This window comes from Poeciliopsis prolifica, unplaced genomic scaffold, assembly GCF_027474105.1.
Source record: "Poeciliopsis prolifica strain line A6 unplaced genomic scaffold, Auburn_PproV2 SCAFFOLD017, whole genome shotgun sequence".
Classification (NCBI taxonomy): domain Eukaryota; kingdom Metazoa; phylum Chordata; class Actinopteri; order Cyprinodontiformes; family Poeciliidae; genus Poeciliopsis; species Poeciliopsis prolifica.
Window position 1 is genome coordinate 2,513,875 of NW_026562392.1, and position 24,833 is coordinate 2,538,707.

The 24,833-nt window shown below is 40.0% G+C and overlaps 2 protein-coding genes, 8 non-coding genes and 1 pseudogene across 11 annotated transcripts; 9 read left to right on the plus strand and 2 right to left on the minus strand.

The window, feature by feature from the left end:
• Positions 1–70: 70 nt before the first annotated feature.
• Positions 71–3,467, plus strand: LOC129367433 (2-iminobutanoate/2-iminopropanoate deaminase-like). Of its 2 annotated transcripts, XM_055041833.1 has the most exons (6): positions 71–187; positions 893–998; positions 1,223–1,277; positions 1,383–1,451; positions 2,392–2,447; positions 2,534–3,467. In XM_055041833.1, exons 1-6 carry the CDS (start codon positions 84–86, stop codon positions 2,591–2,593), a joined length of 450 nt encoding a protein of 149 aa, XP_054897808.1. In that variant the 5' UTR covers positions 71–83; the 3' UTR covers positions 2,594–3,467. The 2 variants fall into 2 exon arrangements, with proteins under 2 accessions (XP_054897808.1, XP_054897809.1); XM_055041834.1 differs by lacking the exon at positions 1,383–1,451.
• Positions 3,468–5,462: 1,995 nt separating this feature from the next.
• LOC129367432 (fibrous sheath CABYR-binding protein-like) lies at positions 5,463–14,812 on the minus strand. The gene is made up of 4 exons (XM_055041832.1): positions 14,445–14,812; positions 9,835–10,812; positions 7,546–7,611; positions 5,463–7,253 (listed from the first exon to the last, which is right to left on the minus strand). The coding sequence occupies exons 1-3, from the start codon at positions 14,530–14,532 to the stop codon at positions 7,550–7,552; spliced, it is 1,128 nt and encodes a 375-aa protein (XP_054897807.1). The 5' UTR covers positions 14,533–14,812; the 3' UTR covers positions 5,463–7,253; positions 7,546–7,549.
• A 1,144-nt stretch (positions 14,813–15,956) lies between these two features.
• The window catches only part of LOC129367693 (matrilin-2-like), a 44,393-nt pseudogene continuing 35,516 nt past the window's right edge, over positions 15,957–24,833 (minus strand).
• trnat-agu (transfer RNA threonine (anticodon AGU)) lies at positions 20,601–20,674 on the plus strand. The gene has a single exon. It is a non-coding gene; the product is annotated as a tRNA-Thr (tRNA).
• On the plus strand, positions 21,133–21,205 carry trnat-ugu (transfer RNA threonine (anticodon UGU)). Its single transcript has one exon. It is a non-coding gene; the product is annotated as a tRNA-Thr (tRNA).
• trnat-cgu (transfer RNA threonine (anticodon CGU)) lies at positions 21,674–21,745 on the plus strand. The gene has a single exon. It is a non-coding gene; the product is annotated as a tRNA-Thr (tRNA).
• trnat-cgu (transfer RNA threonine (anticodon CGU)) lies at positions 22,375–22,447 on the plus strand. Its single transcript has one exon. It is a non-coding gene; the product is annotated as a tRNA-Thr (tRNA).
• On the plus strand, positions 22,908–22,980 carry trnat-agu (transfer RNA threonine (anticodon AGU)). The gene has a single exon. It is a non-coding gene; the product is annotated as a tRNA-Thr (tRNA).
• On the plus strand, positions 23,276–23,349 carry trnat-cgu (transfer RNA threonine (anticodon CGU)). Its single transcript has one exon. It is a non-coding gene; the product is annotated as a tRNA-Thr (tRNA).
• Positions 23,639–23,712, plus strand: trnat-ugu (transfer RNA threonine (anticodon UGU)). The gene has a single exon. It is a non-coding gene; the product is annotated as a tRNA-Thr (tRNA).
• Positions 24,361–24,434, plus strand: trnat-cgu (transfer RNA threonine (anticodon CGU)). The gene has a single exon. It is a non-coding gene; the product is annotated as a tRNA-Thr (tRNA).

Genomic DNA, 24,833 nt, shown 5'->3' on the forward strand with positions numbered 1-24,833 from the left:
TTTGCAATGCGCAGATACTATGTTGTTTACGGTACAGAAAGTGTGACGCTCTTCTCGTCAGCTGCTCGCCTCTTTTGAGCTGCATGTTTCACTCTGTTCGGTCATTGAATAGTTTAGGGAAAATGGCTGCACTGGTCAGGAGGATCATCACTACAGCTAAAGCCCCTGCTGCCATCGGCCCGTACAGGTGAGAGGAGTCTAAACCTGACAGCATCTACACAGCTGGTGCCTTATGAGCAACACAACACACTGACCATTACACTGTAATAGTGTAGTGAGTTGCACTGTGAATGTAAATAGACATGTTATTCCCCCTGTTCTTTTAAGGGAGAAAAGTGCACATTTTCACATTTTGCACTTATTACCTAAAGAGCTGTTCAAAAGTTGAGCTATTAACAAGTTCTGCTATTAATAGGTTTGTGCTTAAAATGTTTCCACTGTGTGCTTCTGTCTGATGTTGCTTAAAATGAATTATTTGAGACAGTTTTGCATGTTTTAAATAAGTTATCTTTTATTATTATTATTTTCCAAAAGGTGCAGGTTAGCTGGAACATCCATGATCATGTCCAGTGCTTTGCAGAAGCATCAATATGCCTTCAGGAATATATGGGCTTCACTGGCTTTTATCTGAATGCAAATACCCACCTCATATTTTAACATTACAATTATTTTGATTTCACAGCTGCATTCTAGAATAGAATGCATTGAACTTGAACAACTAAAATAAAAAACGAATTATTAAAGCAGAATTTGGATTTGATTGTTGCTCATGTCGTTTGTTTTTTTTGACCCCAAAAAACTGATTTGGGAGAAAGCTTACTGCAGGACAGACTCACCCTCATCCTTTTAAAGCATCCAGGAAACGCTTATTTGTCGTCTGTGTGTGATGCAGCCAAGCAGTGGTGGTTGATCGGACCGTGTTCGTATCAGGGCAGCTGGGGATGGATCCTGCCAATGGACAGCTGGTGGCAGGTGGAGTTCAGGCCCAGACCAGACAGGTGCCTGCCGCTTCTCATTCATCCATTCAATGCGCGGAATCATGACACTTAAAATGGATTGTCAAGCAATACTTGTGTCTTAAGGTCTTTATGAGCAACATCTGGTTAAGTCTTTAATTTGTCAATTTTCAGTTTTTGCCTCCCATAAAACTGTTAAGTGTTGAATCAATATTTGAAGTGCTGGGTGAACTGTGCTGGACTTTGTGCTGTGAACTTTGTTCCAGGCTCTAGTGAATTTGGGTGAAATTCTTAAAGCTGCTGGCTGTGGCTATGGGAACGGTGAGAGAAACTTTCGTTGAGTAGTTACATTTGTGTCTACCTTTGTTTGAGACCAGATTATAAATTTCACTTCTATTTTTTAAATTTTTTAAATTTTCTTTGCAGTTGTCAAAACCACCGTACTGTTAGCCAACATGAACGACTTTGTAAATGTTAATGATGTTTACAAGCAGTGTAAGTATATTAAGCAGACAGCAGAGTCTAGTCCAGCTCCTTGCAAAAGATTAGAAGTGTAAAACTCATTTCCAGTTCATAAAACGAATGACCACTAGGTGTCAGTATAACCCAAACAATGCATCGTTCAGGCAGATTTACTGTTTTTATCCCTTTTGGTTTGATCAAATCCTTGAAAACAAGAGAATAAATTTCCCACCAAGTATTCTAAATTAGCAAATTATGTTCCTAAGCAGGTAATATGTGTGAGAGAACTACTGTGAAGCAGTGTAGCCTTAAGAAAACACGAGCACACAGGCTGTTGAAGTGAACCGAGCCACTTAGCTGAGTGAAATCTGAGCTGCTTCTGTCAGTGGATTAAGCTTCATCTAAATACCGACCAACGTGTCTCTGCCCAAAGATGACAGTATTTAGATCTCATCGTCATGAAAAGAGGAAAATCACACATTGCAAAGGTATTTACACCACATGAGCATTTCCACACTTTGACACAAATGTCTTTGACATTCATTGGTATTGTTTGCTTTGGAATTCACAGAAATCAGGTGAAAGAAGATATCTGGTTATGTAAAAAGGCAAAAATGCAGATTTTTTTTTCTATATGCATCAAGGAAAATACTTTTGAAAGGCACAGTATCATTGCATAAAAATCAAAGTACTGGTTCTTGGAGAAAAATACTGAAAAGCATATTCGGCTCCCTCTTTAAATAAATCTTCCTTCTCTTTGATATAAAGTACTGGCAGTCCACTGTGGTGTGCTTAAAACACACTTTTTTATTAGTCCACGATAGAAAATTTGTCATTTTATTATGAAAACCAAATTAAAATCACAGTTGCTAGGATTTCATGGTGGTTTTTGTTTCTGTTTCATTTGGTGACACAAGCATCAAACCTATTGCGATCACATCTATGTGAGCCCTAACTGAGCTTCCCTCTGTAGTTTTCAGTACCAACTTCCCAGCCCGAGCCGCCTATCAGGTAGCAGCACTTCCCAGAGTGAGTACTTACTACAAACTATCACTGATTTGTGCTCATTCCAAACTAAGATTTGTCTGAAAGCCAACTGCGCTGCGTTTCTGCAGGGTGGACTGGTGGAGATTGAAGCAGTCGCCGTTTTGGGCCCTCTGAACGATACTTCTTAAAAAACACGTCGATGAAACAATAAAAGCAACACGGTAGCAGTTGCCGATGTTTTGCAATCCAGGAAAGAGCTGATCAAATAAACCCTATGTACGTCTGAGGACATCATAGGTTCTCAAGACACTGTGAATTAACATCCTCCTCAATGTTCTTGGTGGCAACATAAATTGAGTTCCCTTTATGATCTTCTTTGTTTGTTCCAGTGTTAACATATTGAATGTTTGTAGGAAGGTAGCCGGGTATCTTGCTGTCCTGCTATCGAGCTGTCTTCTGTTGTCTTCCCCATCTTGAAGAAAGGCAAAGAGAATCTGGTCTCCGAGTCACTCAACACCATGTTCCACTTAAAACAGGAGGGTGGGCTTTAAAAAAATCACTCACATTTATGCCTAAAGATTTGATTTGATTTGATTGGTGGGGATAAGGGAGAATTTTTGTGTGAATACAATTAAAACAATGGGCTTCCATACTAAAGGTTAGGTTCTCCTTAAATAGTCAGTGTGACTAATAGTTCAGGCGTTTCACACCAGAGGTTCCAGTGGATGTGCAGGGTGTTGTGTATTAGTCCAATAAAAGGCCAGTAAGTGATTTGTTCCTGTTTTCATGATGTCGCTGCCTGACAGTCCAGCATCACCCAAGCTTGAAGCACTTTCAGCTCATTAACATGGATGAGACGTCGTGTTTAGAAACAACACTGGATCTTCGGTTCCTACGGATCAACTTTCACTTACAATAGTTGTTAAGCATCTAACCTTGTCTGTGTGGCTCGAATTTCACCACCGCCCTCCGTTGTCACCCATTTTACTCTTGACATAATGTATGTCCTCATTCATTATTGACGTTCACATATGACTCAGAAATAAAGGCTCCTTCACTGTTCCGCGTCATGGACTTTATAGATATATATATTTACAATTACACATGTTTGTGGTCACGTTTGCTTGTGTTGTGTTCTTATTCTCCACCAGTGGATGTGTGTCGATGACCTCAGCTGATGACCCAGGTGTGTGGTTCACAATGAATAAGACAGCAGGTCCACAAAAAGTAAATTTTTATTATTATTAGATTTAAACATATCCTGTCCAGCAGTGTGTCATTCGGAGTTGTCTGAGTGCCAAGAAGACAGATTTAAGACAGGTTTGAAACAGGTTTAATTTCACAAGCAGCGCTTTATGTCTTTCACTCAACGGATACAGAGATGGGAAAAAAAGGAGGAAAGAAATGAGAAAAATGTTTAAAGGAAAAAGAGAAAGCTCATACAGCACCCTAGAAATCTGCTACTCCTGCAGAAAGGAAAAAAAGAGAACCAAGAAACCACAGCGACAAACAAAATATCCGTATGTAAAAACATCACAGAAAAAACGTTTATTTTTCCGTGTTTACACTAATGCATATTACCTTTGTCTGGATCTTGGAAATCTTCATAATTGGTTAATCAAAATTTGAGTCAAACCTAAGAGTAATAAAGTGTTATTCCATTACTTTATCAAATCGTAAAGATTTTTGTCTTTCTGACTGCTTGTTTAGTCCACACAGAGTATTAGTTGTCTATAAATTTTAGAGCAACAGAACAAGAACTCTTTTACTCAAGGTTTTAAGAACAAATTTCTAGACATCAAATACATTTTAAACTTCAGAAGAACAAAGAAATCACAGGAAGTCTCTTCATTGGCCTCTCCCACAGAAGCACAGCCACCTCATATTTCACCAAAGGTCTGCCTAGAGTACGCATCAAGAACAAGCTGCAAACCGAGGCTGCAAGATCAGATTGACGTCATCTTGTTCTTACAGCAGTGGGACAAAGATCAGATTTCTTTGTTCTTGAGGAGTTTGCACTGGAGGTGGGTCAAAACTTCCATTTTTGGTCACATCTAAACCTGGACAACTCCTTCCTGTTTCCTCAGAGTTAACCTGAAGCTTCCCACTGTTTCTCTGATCAATGCTCTCCATGCTCGCTGTGCCAGTTTCGGTAGATGGACGCCACTTGGTAGGTTTGCAGCTGTGCAATGTTCTTCCTGTTTTCGAATGTTGGGTAAATGGCACGCTACAAGTGATGATGGAATATTAAAGCCATACTAATAACATAAAAAATAAAATAAATTTACGAGAATAATGCCAAAATAATATGAGAAACAATTCCTAATACCACAAGGATAAAGTTGCATTATTGTGAGGATAAAGTCATAATATTTTAACTTCTGTTCTGGTAATATTCTGACTGAATTTTGGTAAGAATCTGACTTTATCCTCATTCTATTTCCGTTTTTGATCTGTTCATATTCCGACTTTATTTTCATATTATTTCCACTTTATTTTGGTAACATAAATTTATTCTTGACTTTATTGTTCATGTCTTTATTCTTATGTGTTTTTCTTTCAATATTGTGACTAAATTCTGCAAATATGACTTTATTTTCGCAGATTTTTTTTTCATTGTTTCTAAGTAAGACCCTAATTCTTTGTTGTATTTTACTTTTACTTTACTATTTCTTATTTTTTTACTATTTTGCCACTACATTTTACTAATATTGATCTAATTTACAGTAAAAAACCTGTAAATAAAATACTTTTTTCAGTGTAGTATTTTACTAACTCAGTGACTCCTGAAAGCTGCATCTGATTACACCATTTTTTTTAACTTTGATTAGTTATCCCCATCCCCTTTCTCTCCCCCTAAAGTCGTAGTGTTTCCTTTCCGCTTCACTATCCTGCTACACAGAATCCCCATGAATACACATTGTAACATAGCAAAGTTTTAAAAAGTTCTGCAACGCACTGTAACATTGCCTCTGCTTCTCACGGTGCTGCGTACTTACAGCTGCAGCATCTGCTGCTGAAAATACAGATCCAACTCCAGCAATAAAAAGCACGCACTTTAGTAAGGGAAACTTTATTCTGTACACTAACCAGTTAGCAGAATCCTAGACCAAAAACAAAAACAGTAAGTGGCCGATTCCAAGGAAAGAAATGAAACAACAACCAAACAGAAATGTATTCCCATTATTTGCAATAAACAAAAGAAAGTAGAAAGCTCCATAGAACGCTGTGGTTTCTAACTGCGCTACAGAAGCAGGTGAGTCACTCTTACTGAAAAATACAAGAGTATGACGTCAGCGTCCCACAGCAGTACCTTCAAATGTCTGCTGAAAAGACTTTTACTGCCAAGCAACAGGCAACAGCCACACTGCAGCTGAACGGGGCGACTAGAATAACACAACCTGTCAGCAGTCGCTCGTCTTCATCCTCAACCTGCAGATGAAGAAAGTTCTCTTTCCATGTGAGCTGTGCACAGTGTTGTTTAGAACATGCCGTTACTATTAATCAAACTTGCTACGTGTAAACATGTTTCGTGATTTATTTCCACCAAGGTCTCAAAGTCCGGTGCGCAAAAACAGAATCTCCAAGGATTTGTTTTGTTAGTGTTGAGGCGAAGCGTGAGCCAGTTCCTGGTACCAACATTACATGGTGTCATTTGTTTCAGAGTGACCCAGTTTTTCTCTGTCGAGGAGAAACATAGCAATAACCCCCTCTCTTGTTCTTATTCCTGCTCACTGCAGGTCAGCTGGCTCCAAGAATTTCCAGACAGTCCTATCAGAGTCAGTAGGTGTGTTAATCAGCCAAACCAGAATAACTAACCAGATAACATCAACTCATGTTAATCTGCAAAGAGCAAAAGATGGAGTACAATGTGAAAATTGTTAATATAGCTGCAGGAATAAACTGCATTTCTGTTAAAAATCCAAGCAATTAGATTATGTACATTTTTGCTTAGCATCTTGTGCAAGTAGCATGATACCAGCTGTGTTTCCATTAACCTTAAAATTGCGCAATGAATACATTTGCTTAATGGGAAAGCCGATTTTGAAAAACATCGATCAAAAGTATTGCATTTTGCAAAACTGCGAAGGAAGCACTTTTTCCTTTTTTTGCAACACACAAATGATCAACAACCAGATGTTGCTACTGGCGGAGCGTTTGTTTTTAATGACTTTATAGTGTGAACAACCTCATTCATATTTGATGTTAATTGTGTTTTTCATTTCATAAAACCACCACGATGGCGAAATAGTGTTTTTTGGTGTTTTTTTTTACATTAACAGAATATTGACAAACATTTTGCGCTCGTCTCTAATGGAAACGCAGCCGCTGTCAAAGACGGTTCTGTTCCTCCGCATCTTTGAGCTTTGTGCATTTGTTTTTTATTCACAGTGAAATTTGGCTTGTGTCCCTTAGAAAACTGTAAGGAAGGATGTGCTGCCAGCATCCTTCATACTTTTTAAATACTTTCAGCCCACAGTTGCCTACCTCATTACCAAGAGATACCATGTAGTATTGCACCCTCACACACCTCACCGCCTAAGTGTTTTGCATATTTTAATGTCTGAGAAAACGTGTGGCTCCAGGCACTTTGTGGTCCGAGTAGAAAAACGTATCCTCTCCCCTGCGGTAAATGTTTAAGTACAAACAAGAAGGAAATCCTCATTTATCCTGAATGAAAACTTATTAAGGCAGATTCAATGATCATAAATGTATTGTGCAGTTTGGTGTTGATGAGAAAAAAATAGAAGTTAGACTTTTTTTGGAGTGTGGGTTTTCTTCAGGGTGTTTTCCTCCCCTGGTCTTCACGTGTCACTTTGTGGCTTCATCACTTGGTGAATCTCTGATCTGTGAAAGAAACAGAATCGGAGTCAAATAGTACAACATTTAGAGTTAATTTGCACCATGATGCTTCATATTTACTCTCAATTCAAGCAATAAATTTACACTCAACAAAATGCTTGTATGCTTTCAGGGACAGAATAAAGAACAACCATGAGATCATAGTGCAGTAATCTATAGATGTCCTACTGCATTTAAATGCATTTACAAGAGTCAGACGGTTTTATCCTGCAGTTTGTTCTAGACAAAAAAAACAAAAACAAACAAAAAACAATGTATTTCATGCCTTGGTTCTTACCATATTAATCCTCCTTTTTGGCTATTTCATCGTCGATATCCTTAGAGGCCTCATTTACAGATGACACTGCACACACACACACGCACAAAGAGACACACACAGGAATGTCATTATCATACCAGTGGCTCAGAGCTTATTTGACATGATTTTATCATCACCATGTTACACACAGCCGCCGCTGGTGAACTGACGAACTAATAGTTATTCATATCTACATCTGGGCCTCCTTAACTGCACCACTGCTGATTTATTCTGACACACACGCACACACACGCAGAGCACCCAGATAAAGTCTTGTAAAAGAATTGTATTACATGCTTCCTTCCATTCCTCTTTGAGTTTTTCACAATGCTGCAGATTGTTGACCTCCTAAAAGTAATTTTTTTTATTTCTGCGTCCAAGCTGTCAGAATAATGAGACATTTCTTTTCAAAGATTGTTTCATCTTGCTTTAAACTAAGAAGTATATTTACATAGTATTCAGTGGAGTTGCTAGCTTCCAAACCAAGCTTACACTTGACAGAGCACTCCTCCCACCTTAACTCTGAGCTCCTTCAGACTAGCCAGCAGCAATTAGCAAACGCCTGGTGGAGCTAAACATTTACTAAGCTCATTACATGAGCCACTTCTCAGTGCAGTGTTCCTAAAAATAATCCTAAATGCTTGATGGAGGAACCTTGTTGTGATGACTTCCTGAAGGTGGAGTCTAAGAAACAGCAGGAGCTTCTTAAAGAGACAGAGTCAAATTGTGAAGTCAAATTTCTATTAAGATATGTTTGATTTGTATAATAATTGAAGGTAAATTTGGTGTTTGTTTGTGTTATAAAATAGCATTCTGTCTGAAAAATACATAATACTGCCCCTCTGAGAAATATATATATTTTTAAACGACTCATTGTTTCGGCTTTAAAACAGCTTTAAACCAGATCTCATCTTAATGGAGTTTTCCACCGAACCTCAGCGAAGGCCACAGACAATTCTGTGTTTAATTGGAAGCGGCGGGCCATGACAAGTCTGCTGGCGACTCACAATGAGAGACAATGAGAGAGGACTGTCTGACTGCAGCTGTTGTGCTGACAACATGTTCATAATGCAACATCAACACGCAGAAGAGAAGCATTCATGTCTCTGCTCATGTCACTTCTTCGACATTAAGGTCCAACAATATCCCATTCAGCCCTCTCAGCGCATGCAGCTGAATGGCTCACTAACATCTCACGGCTGCATGTGAAGGATTCATGCAAAGCTACTCCAGGCTCCGGCTTCACCTTCATCACTGAAATGATTGAAGCGACTGGCCACATGAAGGAACATTCAGTGCTTCTCTGCATGTCAGCAAGATTTCATCCACTCCAGCGAGTCTACCTAACCTCACTTGTTGCTCCACCTCCAAACTGTTTCTGGGTGTTTGCACACGCGTGGAGCCAAACACCCGCTCGCATTGATTCCTGTCACATTCCATTCCAGTCGTAGTCTTCCTACAAATGACCTCCGCCTGAAAACTGTCTTCTGAATCAGCGTGACTCCCTGAGGAGTCTGTCAGCGTGACAGTTTTGTCGACATGGTGAGCGTGTGTGTGCATGTGTGTGAGGACATGCGCGCTCACAGGCGCGTGTGTGTGAGAGGAAAATAAAACTGCCAGACGCTGGAAAACAGAGGCATCCATCATGAACTTGAAGGGGTCAGTATTGTGTTTTACAGGCACATAGTCCCACTTTATATCACAATAACATTACATTCAGTTGTTATAAAATGCTGTATATATATCAAATATGTCTTGAAAGAAATTTGACTTAGTCATTTAATGCCTTAAAATTGGAACTCTGTCTTTTTAATAACTCCGTCTTCAGGAAGTCATCACAGCATGGCTCCTCTGGACTTAGACTTATTTTAGTGTCGTTGCACAAAGACACGTAAGTGTCTATTAACCTTTTAACAAAGTTTTTTACCAGGATTGCTTTGAGAAGTAGCTCTTATAATGAACTCAGCTGATGCACAGTTCTGCCAGGTGTTTGCTAGTTGCTGCTGGCTAGTCTGAAGGAACTCCAAGGAAGAGTTTCATCCTCGAAGGTGGGGCAAGATGGCGCAAACCACAAAAAAGAGGACAACAAAGTAGTTAGAGAATGAAGGCGCGGCATGAGTTGGAATGACTTATTGCCTGAATGAACTTATTCATGTGTGATTTTTACAAAAATTGTGTTTTTCCGACATTAGTGGAATATTGACAAAGTTTTGTGCACATTTGTAATAGAAACACAGCTTGTGTCTATTAGGTGTTGGTATGTCATACCCTCTGGTGGCGTTTCAGGAACCGGCTCAGTTGCAGGTTCTGGACCTGCAGGGGCTTCAGTTTGCGTCCCGTCAGGAACTTCGGCTGGGACTGCAGTCTCCGTACTGGACTCTGGATTCACCACGACTGGTGGAGCCTCAACTGGCTCCGGGTCTGAAACCTCTACAGGACCGGACGCCTCCTCTGGTGAGGCAGCAACATCAGAGGAGACCGTGGAAACCTCCGTCTCCTCATCGGTGGCAGAGTGACGCTCAGCCTGAGCAGCAGCTGCTGCAGGAGTTACCGGAGGCATCTCTGGAATACTCACTGCAGCAATAGTTGTGTCTATTACAGCATTTTCAGGCCTTGAGGGTTCGGTTGGTGTTGCATCTTCGTCGGCTACTGAATCTGTAGTTGGTCTTGAAGCTTCAGCTGCTGCTGGAGTCTCTGAATCAGTTTCCGGTGAGGTACTGCCGGGTGGGGTTTCGTCCTGGACAGGGTTAGCATCTTCAGTTGCTGCTTTGGAGGCTTCTTCAGCGATTTCCTCTTCCGGAACGCCAGTGGTCCCTGCTGGCTCCTCTAGAACCAATACTGGAATTTCTTCCTTGACAAGTACAGGGACCTCTGTCTGCTCAGCTTCAACAGGTTGAACTTCAGGGGTCTTCTCCAGGGTCTCAACTGCTTTGACTTCAGAAGGGGCTTCTACTGATATAGTTTCTACAGGAAGTGTTTCCTCCACTGGGGCCAATACCTCAGTTACTGTGATGGCAACTTCTTCTTGTACTGGAGGTTGTGGTGCCAGCTCCTCACCAGCTGCAGGGGGCTCAGGAACTACTAGGATATCTTCCCCAGACCAGAGATCCTCCTTGGCCTCCACGGCCTCCAGCACGGCCTCGTCTTCAGGTCCTTCTTTAGCATCGTCTGGTGAGGCGGTCTGCACAGGCAGCAGCATCTGATCCTCAATGGTCCGCACATCTTCTGCAATGATACCGTTTCTGACTGCGATAAAGACAAAAGAGGATGGAAAATAAAAGATTAGCAACTTGCATCTAAACCACCAGTTGTCTGCAACTCTGACATAACAATGACAAAAGTCAGGGAATAAAAGAATGAACCACATTCTTCTCCTTGTAAGATTTACTGCCTTTGAAGGCAGAACCTTTGACAAAACTCCTGTTGTCAGTGATATTATAAAACTCCCAGATAAATTCTCAGACTTTGAATCAGTCACATTTGTGTCAGGGGCCGGGGGGGCGCTCGTTTGCAAAAGGATGAGTTATAGTGAACTGAATGCACATTTTGGACAAATGATGACACTAAGACTAAAACTGGGACAATGATCTCATTGGTGAAAATCCCAGCTGTCCTGTCAACCTGTTTTATACATATAAAATTATATTTGTGAATCAACTATAAGGTGAACAAATATCTTAACTTTATCATTTTGTCTGGTGTGCTTCAGTTTCTTTCGGTACATGGGATTTGAGAAAATTAGACATATTTGAGGGAAATTATTTAAAGCTTCAGTGAACACAGGATGCAGGAGACAGAAAAAACAATAAAGGACACAAACGGCATCCTTTCATTTCCTTACTTGAAAATAGGATTTACTGAAGCCCTGAGGACGAGAATTCTGAGGAAATGATCCTCTCCGCTTTTTACAGTCAGTTAGGTTAGCGCACACGCAAACACAGTGCACTTGTGTATGGAAGTAATGAAGTCATATTTCAGGAAAATCCTCAGTTGTGTCAACAGTCAGAATCCCAATGTAGCGATGGAAGCTTTTGATTGGTCGCAGTCAGTGTGGACGTCGGCCACAGACGAGCTGGACCGGAGCGGCTCGGTTGGCTGTACGGGTGGATGGCTCTGATGCTTCAGCTTTCTGATTTTATTTGTCTGTCGGAAGCAGTAAGCAGAGATCGGAGTGATGGGTGGAAGGGAATGTGTGGGCCTGGCAGACTGTGTGAAAATGAGCCAGTGGGAAAATTACAGTAATTAAACAACACGAATCCCTTTGCTCTTTCTTTTCACAGTTAATCTTTGCATGCACTCTGCGATCATTAGCTGCGTTTCCTTTATGAGTGTGTGACTTCCTGTCATCTTCTTTGTAGTTTGAGCAGCAGTCCAGAGTTGAGGGTTAGGGCACTTACTGTTTATCATTTGACATTGATTAAAAAACCTTTTAGAATTTTGATTTTTGTCATGAGAAATTTTATTAACTGATGTTAAAGAAAACTGACAGTATGATCAGAAATGTTTTTTGTTGTTCAATTTTCTCCACGTTTTGTTCCATGAGAGCACCAATAAATGTATGTCAATTCAAAAATAGGATTGAATGCAGTTTAGTGACAGAACTCAAGTTGTGAAGAAGCATATTCCAGATCAAAATGCCTCTCAAGAATATTTGTGTTTGTGGCGCGATGAATGCTGTGACATGCTGGACTACCTAAAGAATAAGTAATGCATAGCTTTTTTCATTGTAATTTTGATCATTATCGCAATAGTACGTCAAAATATTGCAATAAAATTGTAAATCCATACTGCCTAGTCGGTGTTCAGTTGAAAAGCGACTGTTTAAGTTGAGGTTGACACCTCCATGCCAGGCATCGATGAATCATGTGTCAACAGGATTTGGCAGCCAAAGATGACACGGATCTCAGTCAAAACAGAGCCATGGCTGGCCTGCAGCGGAGGGAAGAGAGGGGAGGACGAGGTGGGACACAAATCAGGGGCCCGGACCAGGGATGGGACCGGCACAGGCCAGGATGTCACCCAGCCGGTGTGCCAGACAGGCGGCACGCTGTAGGAATAAAAACCTCCCCTCATTCGGCCGCATTTAACATAGCCTGGCCGGGCTGAGCATACAATTACTGATGGTCTCAGTGGTGGTGACGCAAGAGTCTAGAAGGGAACCAGAGTTTCTCTCTCAGTAGGTGTAAAAAGCTGTCTGACAGGAACAACAACACAGTAACATGAACACAGAAACAATGAGTCCGTTTCAGATTGAAAAATATACAGTTTTTCCTTTCCCCAGATATCTGAAGTAACTTTTGTTCCACACAGAGTTAGCGCGGTAGTGTTCTGCTGCTCATGTGCAAACCAGGATGGGAGACACAGAGTGCATGGAGCGGTGCCTGGCCTGGCACGTCCATGTGGCAGTGAATCGTCTGGAACAATGACGAGACAGTAATAGATTGTGTCAGACCTTCTGCTGGGTGTCTGCTCAGGCCTGCACACAGAGGTCACACATGTTGAGAGATACAGACAGAACACAGGAGGCTGAGCAGCTGAGCTTCCATTCACCACAGAACTGCAGGAATTTTAATTACGAAAACAAACTCACTTTATGGAAACACGGCGGTTTCAAAGTTACTCAGATTTTTGGAAAAGAACGTTGTTGCGTTAGAATGAGGTGGAGTGTTTGGTGGTTTCAAGTGGTAACTCTGGGGGAGGTGCAGACATTTCCAGCTCAGGTGGCAGAATTAGGAGAATATGAATAATGTGCGCCACAAATCTGACCTTTTTAGTAGTAGTGTGTCATGTCATGAACAGGAACAGAAAATCTGCTCAGTTATTGAATATTCAATAGTCATATTCATGTGTCTGAGTGGTCCAGTCAAAGTACACTCAAACTCAACTAAGCATCCGTGGCAAAACTTGAATGTTGCTGTTCAGAGATTCTCACCGTCAAATCTGACTGAGGTACGTCTGATTTGTAAAGCAGGATGCGCAAAAATGTCCCTCTTCAGATGCCATAGAGTCAAACCCACAGGAGACTTTGGTGGATTTGCAACAAAAGTTTATTCTAGTACAAAGTACTGACACGTGGGGGGGTCAGAATACTAACACACACCGCACTTCCAGATTATTGTTCTCCAAAACTAAATAAAACAATCATTACTTTTCTTCTAACTCAATGGATTATGTTCTATCCAAAGTCCCAAATGAAGCATCTGTTTTTTCTGGTTGTAGAAGACAAAATGTAAGAAAGTTTATGGTCTATAAATATCTTTTTTCTTTTTTCTTTTTGTATTGTAAATATGTCCTTTTGAAAGTTTTGCACTCCAGAACAATCCAACATCCGTGAATCACTACAGAAAACTGGTAACAAACAGGTTAGATTGGAAATGTTGCCGCCGGCAGCAGATAGATTTCTAAACACTCCCAGCTGCTCCCATGCAAAGTCATTGTCCAACATAAAATGCTCAGTTTGCTTTATGGGAAGAGACTGAGAGAAGTTGACATGTCCATAGAGTTAAAAAAAAAAAAAAAACTCCTCTCAGGTCTCATTTCATCAATAAATCATCGGGTGTTTTTAGCAGTCCTCTTCTTAGCAGTAGCCACGCAGGACAGGGGAGGATTAGGACAAACAAGCAGTAATGATTTGTAGGGTTTAAAGAGAACAACAGAAATATTTTTACACCTGAAGTATTTGATCCGTGCAGAGAGTGAGAGCACGGAGTGTACCAGCCAGCTGCAAACAGCCTCTGGCAAAATGTGACTTAGTGGCAGAAGGAGAATTAGACAAGCAGCTGCACTCTGACAGAACATACGCTGGTCTCGACACTTCAAAACGCACGGATGAAGGGCAACTTGCACTTTTAATACTCACTCAAATGGCCTTCACTCACCCACTGTGTCTCCGTTGCTCTCCTCAGGCTTTGTGCCTGGCCTCTTCTCCTGCTCCACTGTCTGCGCGCTGGATGATGAGCAGCCCATGCTTGGAGGCAAAATATTGCAAATCTAGAAAGCTGGAGGCTGCTTCAGGAACAAGCGACCACACGTTTTAGTGCTTCCTGCTTAATTTCTTTTTTAGAGGTCGATGCTGTCTTTCTGTGCGAACAGGAGCATCTAAACTCTCCACAAGATCTCAAAGCGGATGGGAACCATTCTCTCCTCTATGGTGTGAGATCACTCATGCTCCGCTGTGCTTTTACAATCTGCTCCGTGCATGCAGCAAAGCAGTTCAGGCTGCAACGCTGAGTGTTCCCCTAACTACCTCCAGCTCTAATGTAGAACTATCCATGCAGCAGCAGCAGGAGGAGGAGGAGGAAACAAACACTTGTGAGGTCAGTGTCCTCCCCTCTGAGGCCTGTGTGGCACAGATCCTCCCCCTGGTGGTGAAGTGTCAAACTGCACATGCAACAAACATCAAAGTAGAAAGTTGAATTTTATAAGTGGATCAGTGGATTAACATTGAATTCAGTTCATTTCATTTGTATGGCGTCATTCCATGACAAGTATCATCTCCACAGACACTGGAGAGAAAAAAAAAACCTTTAAAGAGGCAGGATTGTGTATTTTCCAGGCACATAGTACCATTTTGTAGCACAGTCGAGTTACTGTGTTGACGTCACTTATTATGAAAATACTCTACATATCAAATATGATTTAAAATAAATTTTACTTTGTAATTTAACACCTTGAAATTTGGCCTCTGTCTCTTTAAAATCTCCTGATCTTTCTGATATTCCACCTTCATGAAGTCATCACAACATGGCTTCTCTATTAACTCTTTGATATTTTTACAAGCATTTCACTGGTAAACGCTGAGTAAAAACAGAAAATCTTCTATCACGAGCTCAGCAGTTCCACCGGTGTTTGCTAATTGCTGCTGACTAGTCTGAAGGAGCTGAGTGGGGGAGAACTGCTCTGTGACATGGAAGCAGAGCAAACACAGCTGAATGGCTGATGTGGGAGATTCAAATCATGATTCAGACAAGCATGAAATAGTCAGCACGCCAGGTTTGTTTTTAACCAGGTAATAACATTATAACAAGATGTAACGGTCAAAAAAGTTGATTTTTACATAATGTGCTACCCCCTTAACAGGAAGAAATTTCCAGCACAACTAAAGCTGGGTCAGTTCGAGCGGCTGGAGGCTTAAGACACGAAAACAAACAGAGGAGCTGATGTAGGAGGATTGCTTTCTGTGTTAATGATGAGTAAAATACCAAAAGATGCTCCCAGCTGCATACATGTTCTGCTGTAGCTTCCATAAAAATAAAGTAACTGAGAGAAAACATAAAGTTCACAGTTGAAATAACAACAAATAATGCAAATTAGAAGAAGAGAGTGAGGCCAGGATAGGCAGGTACAGCCAACAGATGGATGGATCAAAGAAAATCAAGGCACAGAAAATCTGATATTTAAATGTTTATTCATTGGTATGCTGTACAATCTTCAATAAAATAGTCAACTTTCTTCACAAATAAAGTGTCTAAAGTGGGAGAGCACTTCAGTTGAAAAACCATGACTTCCTGGATTTCTGCCCAGGGCGGCATGGAGCAGGGGGGCAACACGAGGGAGGAACAAATGTAGTCATGTGTTATGTTCTGATCTTGATGTCTGATTTGAGGATTTTGTTTTTCTGCTAAAATAAGGAGCTACATAAATATGTTTCTGGACTTTGGACAACTTTTAAACATCTCCAATCCATTGATGGAATGGACTGGTCAAATTTCTTAAACAAATTGCATGAAAATATCATTTTATTTGTGAAACCACACATAAAGAGAATTTTCGATTCTTTCCTGGATTTGGACCGCCTTAGTGTGTTTGGATTGAGATTGAACTGATGACCAGCATAATGATGGCTGAAAAAATCCCATAAAAATTCCAGACACTTCTTAGTCAATGTCATCAGGGTATATTGAACACCAAATTAATGCTGTTTTCATCCAGTGTAATATTAACCAGACCTCAAAATGGGAGATGCTTTTGGGGTGGGGGGGTTATATCTTGTGCAGATTTAGACTAATTAATAAAGTAGAATCAATGACTAGATTATGTATTTATTATGTGTCTGAATTGAAATATCTCATGTTAAGTTTCTATAGTTAATTTAGCTTCCTGTGCATCTGATAAAATTTAGATTTTAAATCATCTTTGCAGCAAAAGGGCAGCCCTTAGAAGGACCAAAACTTTATATATTTATCTAAATATATAAACCTCCATCTATTGCAGCGTTGCATCTTACAAGGCTTGTTTCATAAGAAGATAAGGTTTCTATTAGAGCTAATGTATGACCCACAAATACAGACATGCTGAGATATAGGATGTAAAACAGGACCACCTAATGGAAAAACGTCACATCGTGCTGTGAGACAATGAACAGCATCAACAGTTGAGGACGATCCCATCAGAACCAGGCAGCACCAGAATTTCATTTGTTCACCACTTGGTTCTCCAGAGTCTCCAGCTTCTTTGACATCGCTTCAAGTACTCGTGTTAAAGAGGCTAACAAGAAATACATCCAATGTTGGAAAACAAATAAAGATATGACAGATACTGCTATTCAAAAAGGTTCCCCAAAAAGAGCCTCTTTGTAAATCATACTTTTTCTAGCATCCATTAACTGGACATATGTTGGGAAACACCTTATGAATACAGCACTGAATAACAAATGCTCTTTTAAAAGCTTTCTCGAGGATTTTTATGTAAAGATACATAAAGAACAAGACAGTGAATATAATCAAATGTGTCAAATATGAAGTGAAATTAAAATGGTCTTGCTGTTTCTGCAGCCTCGTCTCGTCCCTGCTGAGGATATGTCTGTCTCGTCCTCGGCTTCAACCTCCAGACGGTTTATTTCTGGAAAGCTATCTAGGTCTGAAGAGGTAAACAAACAGGTATGGAAGAATAATAATTCTCGTGGCGGAAGCAATATTCTCCCTCTGTGAGGCTAGAGGACAAGAGAGACTGTAGCAGATTGTTTTTATGAACTGGGTCATCTTTATTTTAAAACCAGAACCGTGTTGTAGTGGGACCAGCTAGTTTAGCTTACAGACTGAGTCTGATTGGGTGAAGGCTGTGAGATGTTGGTTTTGGACATGACATCATTCTCATGTGTGGGCATCCTTGTAAGATGGCCCACACCTATAATTTTGCTAATGTAATAATAACAAGTTATGTGCCAGATCAGTATAGCTAAATATAGAAACAATTTGCCGATTAAAAAATTACAAAAATAAGCATAACTCTTAGATGTGCACTGAAGATAAAGTGCACAAATACCACTGAGACCCCATTTTAAAACATCTGCAGTTTATTTATTTAATTTTTCTTTTTCACCTCATCAGCTTTGTCGTTTTACCATAAATCCTGTTATTATCGCTGTGCAGCAACCCAGCAAAAACAAAAAAAGGATATTACTCTGAGCCAGGTTCTTCAGTTTCTCTGTCACTTGGTTCTGAAACATGATCACGCTCTCACACCGACACAAGCTTTCATCTGCCGGTTTGTCTGTAGGGGCAAAATTGAACATGGTTAGCACTTGTTTTTGACTTTTCGTTTACAACACGGGGCCGTGAGGGGAAACGCCCGGTCCTGCTCCGGTCAGGAACCGGTTCTGAGTGCCGCTTGTTCCACAGGCACCAGGTGAGAGTGACGCTCAGCTGACATAAAAGAACGTTGTTACTGTAACTGGCCTTTTTTTATATACAAAATGCCAGAGTGGAAATAGTGGAAACTCTAAATTTCCGGATATAACACAAAAAGAAGGGTTTCTTTTCCTCTTGATCTCATTCTGTTCCAATTTATTTTTTTTAGAAAAATTATACTTTTTTTATGCTGCAGAAACAGAAAATCTTGCAAACTATTTTTGATCTGGTTTCTACTACAAACATTTCAGTACACTTGAAGTAAGACAAAACTAACAAGTAACTTTTCAGAAAGAAAAAGAAGCTTGTTTTAATGAACTAATTTCTTAATATTGACTAAAAAATGCAATTCAATTGTTAGATTATTTCACCGATAACATGGAAAAAAACATCTTGTTATACTTAATCAAACAACTTTATTTATACAATTTATACTTCCAAGTTTTACATCTGGGGATGAAATATCAGCATCCATGCAGATATTTTCACAAAGTTAAATAACCTGCCAGTGTAACCATCACTTTTATATCAACGTTAGGGAATTATTGACTTAAAACAATCTTAGTTCTTGCTGAAAAAGTTACCCTTTTGTCTCATTTTAAGCACATTAAATGAAATATTTGCACTAAAAGAAATGAGACCAAACACACTTGGGGAGATTGCAGTAAAATCAGTTCATACTAAGTGATCACCTTTACACATCCTTGACTTCAGTTTCTTTGTAATTTCTCCCATTTTCTCAAAGTCCTCCGCGTAATAGAGATGCATCTCAGGAGGCTCTGAAGCGATTTCCCTCAGCTCCTGTTCAATGGCCTTCCCAACGCCCAGCGCGTATATCGTCACCCCTGAGAGAAGCAGAAAACAGAGCGAAGGCCCCAGTTCAGTATCAGACAGATCACGCCTTCGTTAGAAAGTCTGAATAAAGACAAAGTCCCTCATATCACCCGAGGTCTTTGCTCTGCTGGCCCACTCGGAAACATCATCCTGCGACCTTCCGTCGGTGAACACCACGCAAACGCGGGACGTTCAGCCTGGCGCCTTCCTTCTCCGAAAAGCTGAACTGGAACATGTGGCGCAGCGCCGAGCCGGTCATGGAGCCCCTCCCCATGTACCGCATCTGGCTCAGCCCGCTTGACGTCCCGCGCTGCGGCGTGCTGGCCCAGAGAGAACTCTGTGCGCACCTTGGTGGAGAACTGGATGAGTCCGACGCGCGTGGCCATCCTGGAGACTTCCAGCGAGTCCACGATGCTGTTGACGAACTGCTTGACCAGTTCAAAGTTGGCGGGGCCCAAACTCTTGGAGCCATCGATCACAAACACCAAATCCATGACTCCGTCGTGACAGCCTGGTCCTGTCAGGCGCAAATACATGAAAAACGTCTTGATGTAGATTTTGTTTGTTTGTTTGTTTTAACATGAGTTGCATCTAAGAATAAAAAAACAAAAGATGCTAAGACTTTACTTTCACATCTTTTCCCATCGTCAGCCAGCAGGAATCCCTCATTACAATTACAGATGTAGGAGTCAGTGGTGCTGACACACAGATGTTCGCAGCCGTGGTCCAGAGATTGACACAGATCAACACCTGGAGGTTTAACATGTGTTACTGATGCTGCTGCGAAACAATGAGCCTGTTGATTCATACTGTATTTTAATAAAAACATGTTTGAAACGATTCAAAGTGTTGATCTGTTGTTGAAATAAAGGTCAACTAATGTAAATAGAAAAATTAACAGGAGTTTGTAGCAGAACCGATGCAATCAGAGTAGTAAATAAGACAAGGCTGTGAAAATATATTTTACATCGAGAATAACATGAAATTCTTGTGCAGTTGTCTTAATGTACTCTGAAACTTCATAGGGGCAGTGGCTAATTTGGTCAAAGTGCTTGTCAAGTAAATAGAATATGATAGGTTCAAATCCCAGCAGTAGCATTCAACAAAAAGCTTCAAAAAACTGATAAATTTTTTTGCTTAAATTTTTTCATATTTGAAGTCAGTTTCAAAACATTTCCTGGCATATTGAAAAAAAGGATTTATTTCAATGTTACAAGTTGCTAAGTTGGTCAAAGTGCCTATCTAGTAAACAGGGGATACTGGGTTCAAATCCTAGTAGCACCTGAATTAGTGGCCTACTGACTGATGTATTTAGTTTTACTTACTCCCAGAAGTTGTTTTTCCTATATGTCCTGGCATCAATAAAAGGTAATAAGATAGCGAGAGAGATGTGCTGTAGCTTATTTGTTCAAAATGCTTGTCTAGTAAACAAGAGATCCTGGGTTCAAATCCCAGCAGTACCTATGAATGGATTGGCCTTTTAACTAATGTACTTTAGTTTTTCCAACTACTTGAAGTTGTTTTCATATTATGTCCTGTCATTTAGTGAAAGTGTGATGATTACAAGTAAAAGGTGCTGTGGCTTAGTTGGTCAAAGTGCCTGTCTAGTAAACAGGAGATCCTGGGTTCAAATCCCAGCAGTACCTATGAATGAGTTGGCCTTTGAACTGGTGTACTTTAGTTTTTCCGACTACTTGAACTTGTTTTCATAATATGTCCTGTCATTTAGTGAAAGTCTGATAATTACAAGTAAAAGGTGCTGTGGCTTAGTTGGGCAAAGTGCCTGTCTAGTAAACATGAGATCCTGGGTTCAAATCCCAGCAGCACATTGAATATTTGACTTTTACTGATGTACTTTAGTTTTTCCAACTATTTGAAGTTGTTTTCATATTAGGTCCTGTCAATTAGTGAAAGTGTATTATTCATACAAGGTGCTGTCGCTTAGTTGGTTAAAGTGCTTGTCTAGTAAACAGATCCTGGTTTTAAATCCCAGCAGTACTATGAATGAGTTGGCCTTTAACTAATGTACTTTAGTTTTTCCAACTACTTGAAGTTGTTTTCATATTTATCCTGGCATTTATTGAAAGTGTTATTACAACTACAAGGTGCTGTGGCTTAGTTGGCAAAGTGCCTGTCTTGTAAAAAGGAGATCCTGGGTTCAAATCCCAGCAGTACCTTTGAATGAGTTGCCTTTTGACTGTTGTACTTTAGTTTTTCCAAACTTGAAGTTGTTTTCATATTATGTCCTGGCATTTAGTGAAAGTGTTATTATTACAACTACAAGGTGCTGTGGCTTAGTTGGTCAAAGTGCCTGACTAGTAAACATGAGATCCTGGGTTCAAATCCCAGCAGTACCTATGAATGAGTTGGCCTTTTAACTGGTGTACTTTAGTTTTTCCAACTACTTGAAGTTGTTTTCATATTATGTCCTGTCATTTAGTGAAAGTGATGATTACAGTAAAGGTGCTGTGGCTTAGTTTGTTAAAGTGCCTGTCTCGTAAAAGGAGATCCTGGGTTCAAATCCCAGCAGTACCATGTATGAGTTGACCTTTTAACTGGTGTACTTTAGTTTTTCAAACTACTTGAAGTTGTTTTTTATATTATGTCCTGGCATTTAGTGAAAAATGTTATTATTACAGCTACAAGGTGCTGTGGCTTAGTTTGTAAAGTGCCTGTCTCGTAAACAGGAGATCTGGGTTCAAAACCCAGCAGTACCATGAATGTTGGCCTTTGAACTGTGTACTTTAGTTTTTCCAACTCCTTGAAGTTGTTTTCATATATGTCCTGTCATTTAGTGAAAATGTTATTATTACAACTACAAGGTGTGTGCTTAGTGTGTCAAAGTGCCTGTCTAATAAACAGGAGATCCTGGGTTCAAATCCCAGCCGCCATTGAATTTTTGACAATTTGACTGATGTACTTTAGTTTTTCAAACTACTTGAAGTTGTTTTCATATTATCCTGGCATTTAGTGAGTGTTATTATTACAACTACAAGGTGCTGTGGCTTAGTTGGTCAAAGTGCCTGTCTAGTAAACAGATCCTGGGTTCAAACCCAGCAGCACCATTGAATGATTTGGCCTTTTAACTGGTGTACTTTAATTTTTCCAACTACTTGAAGTTGTTTTCATAATATGTCCTGGCATTTAGTGAAAATGTTATTATACTACAAGGTGGTGTCGCTTAGTTGGTCAAAATGCCTGTCTAGTAAACAGGAGATCCTGGGTTTAAATCCCAGGAGTACCTTTGAATTTCAATTTGACTGATGTACTTTAGTTTTTCAACTATTTGAAGTTGTTTTCATATTATGTCCTGGCATTTAGTAAAGTGTTATTATTACAACTACAAGGTGCTGTGGCTTAGTTGGTCAAAGTGCCTGTCTCGTAAAAAGAGATCCTGGGTTCAAATCCCAGCAGTACCTATGAATGAGTTGGTCTTTTAACTCACTTTAGTTTTTCCAACTACTTGAAGTTGTTTTCATATTATATCCTGCATTTAGTTAAAGTGTATAAATGCAACTACAAGGTGCTGTGGCTTAGTTGTGCAAGATCCCTGTCTTGTAAACAGAGATCCTGGGTTCAAATCCCAGAGTACCTTTGAATTATTGACAGTTTGACTGATGTACTTTAGTTTTTCAAACTATTTGAAGTTGTTTTCATACTATGTCCTGGCATTTAGTGAAAGTGTTGTATTTCAACTACAAGGTTCTGTGGCTTAGTGTGTCAAACTGCCTGTCTATAAACAGGAGATCCTGGTTCAAATCCCAGCAGCACCATGAATTATTTGACAATTTGACTGATGTACTTTAGTTTTTCAAACTACTTGAAGTTGTTTTCATATTATATCCTGGCATTTAGTGAGTGTTATTATTACAACTACAAGGTGCTGTGGCTTAGTTGGTCAAGTGCCTGTCTAGTAAACAGGAGATCCTGGGTTCAAAACCCAGCAGCACCATTGAATGAGTTGGCCTTTTTTGTCCTTTTCTGTACTTTAGTTTTTCCAAACTACTTGAAGTTGTTTTTATAATATGTCCTGGCATTTAGTGAAAATGTTATTACAACTACAAGGTGTGTCGCTTAGTGTGGTCAAAGTGCCTGCTTAGTAAACAGGAGATCCTGGGTTTAAATCCCAGCAGCGCCATTGAATTATTTGACAATTTGACTGATGTACTTTAGTTTTTCCAACTATTTGAAGTTGTTTTCATATTATGTCCTGGCATTTAGTGAAAGTGTTATTATTACAGCTACAAGGTGCTGTGGCTTAGTTGGTTAAAGTGCCTGTCTCGTAAACAAGAGATCCTGGGTTCAAATCCCAGCAGTACCTATGAATGAGTTGGCCTTTTAACTAATGTACTTTAGTTTTTCCAACTACTTGAAGTTGTTTTCATATTATATCCTGGCATTTAGTGAAAGTGTTATAAATACAACTACAAGGTGCTGTGGCTTAGTTGTCCAAATCCCTGTCTGTAAACAGGAGATCCTGGGTTTATCCCAGAGTACCTTTGAATGATTTGACTGATTGCCAACTGATGTACTTTAGTTTTTCAACTATTTGAAGTTGTTTTTATACTATGTCCTGGCATTTAGTGAAAGTGTTATTATTACAACTACAAGGTGCTGTGGCTAAGTTGGTCAAAGTGCCTGTCTTGTAAACAGGAGACCATGGGTTCAAATCCCAGCAGCACCTTTGAAATAGTTGGCCTTTTAACTGGTGTACTTTAGTTTTTCCAACTACTTGAAGTTGTTTTCATATTATGTTCTGTCATTTAGTGAAAGTGTGATGATTACAAGTAAGAGGTGCTGTGGCTTAGTGTGTCAAAGTGCCTGTCTAGTAAACAGGAGATCCTGGGTTCAAATCCCAGCAGCACCTTTGAATATTGACTTGTAACTTGTGTTTACTTTAGTTTTTCCAACTATGAAGTTGTTTTCATATTACTTTCTGTCATTTAGTGAAAGTGTGATGATTACAAGTAAGGTGCTGTGGCTTAGTTGGCCAAAGTGCCTGTCTAGTAAACAGGAGATCCTGGTTCAAATCCCAGCAGCACCTATGAATGAGTTGGCCGTTTTAACTAATGTACTTTAGTTTTTTCCAACTGCTTGAAGTTGTTTTCATATTATGTCCTGTCATTTAGTGAAAGTGTGATAATTACAAGTAAAAGGTGCTGTGGCTTAGTTGGGCAAAGTGCCCGTCGTAAACAGGAATCCTAGGTTCAAATCCCAGCAGTACCTATGAAAGAGTTGGCCTTTGAACTGGTGTACTTTAGTTTTTTCAAACTATTTGAAGTTGTTTTATACTATGTCCTGGCAATTAGTGAAAGTGTGTAATTACAAGCAAGGTGCTGTGGCTTAGTTGGTCAAAGTGCCTGTCTCGTAAACAGGAGATCCTGGGTTCAAATCCCAGCAGTACCTGTGAATGAGTTTGCCTTTTAACTGGTGTACTTTAGTTTTTTTCAACTACTTGAAGTTGTTTTCATATTATGTCCTGTCATTTAGTGAAAGTGTTATTATTACAACTACAAGGTGCTGTGGCTTAGTTGGTCAAAGTGCCTGACTAGTAAACATGAGATCCTGGGTTCAAATCCCAGCAGTACCTATGAATGAGTTGGCCTTTTAACTGGTGTACTTTAGTTTTTTTCAACTACTTGAAGTTGTTTTCATAATATGTCCTGTCATTTAGTGAAAGTGATGATTACAAGTAATAGGTGCTGTGGCTTAGTTTGTAAAGTGCCTGTCTAGTAAATGAGATCCTGGGTTCAAATCCCAGCAGCACCATTGTATGAGTTGACCTTTTAACTGGTGTACTTTAGT

Coding starts and splice junctions, on each gene's coding strand:
- LOC129367433 (XM_055041833.1), top strand. CDS start 84: ATGTTTCACTCTGTTCGGTCATTGAATAGTTTAGGGAAAATGGCTGCA. Junction 999..1,222: donor TTCAGGCCCAGACCAGACAG/GTGCCTGCCGCT, acceptor ACTTTGTTCCAG/GCTCTAGTGAATTTGGGTGA. Junction 1,278..1,382: donor TGGCTGTGGCTATGGGAACG/GTGAGAGAAACT, acceptor TTTTCTTTGCAG/TTGTCAAAACCACCGTACTG.
- LOC129367432 (XM_055041832.1), bottom strand. CDS start 14,532: ATGGGCTGCTCATCATCCAGCGCGCAGACAGTGGAGCAGGAGAAGAGG. Junction 10,813..14,444: donor GAGCAACGGAGACACAGTGG/GTGAGTGAAGGC, acceptor TCTTTATCGCAG/TCAGAAACGGTATCATTGCA. Junction 7,612..9,834: donor TCCTGAAACGCCACCAGAGG/GTATGACATACC, acceptor GTGTGTGTGCAG/TGTCATCTGTAAATGAGGCC.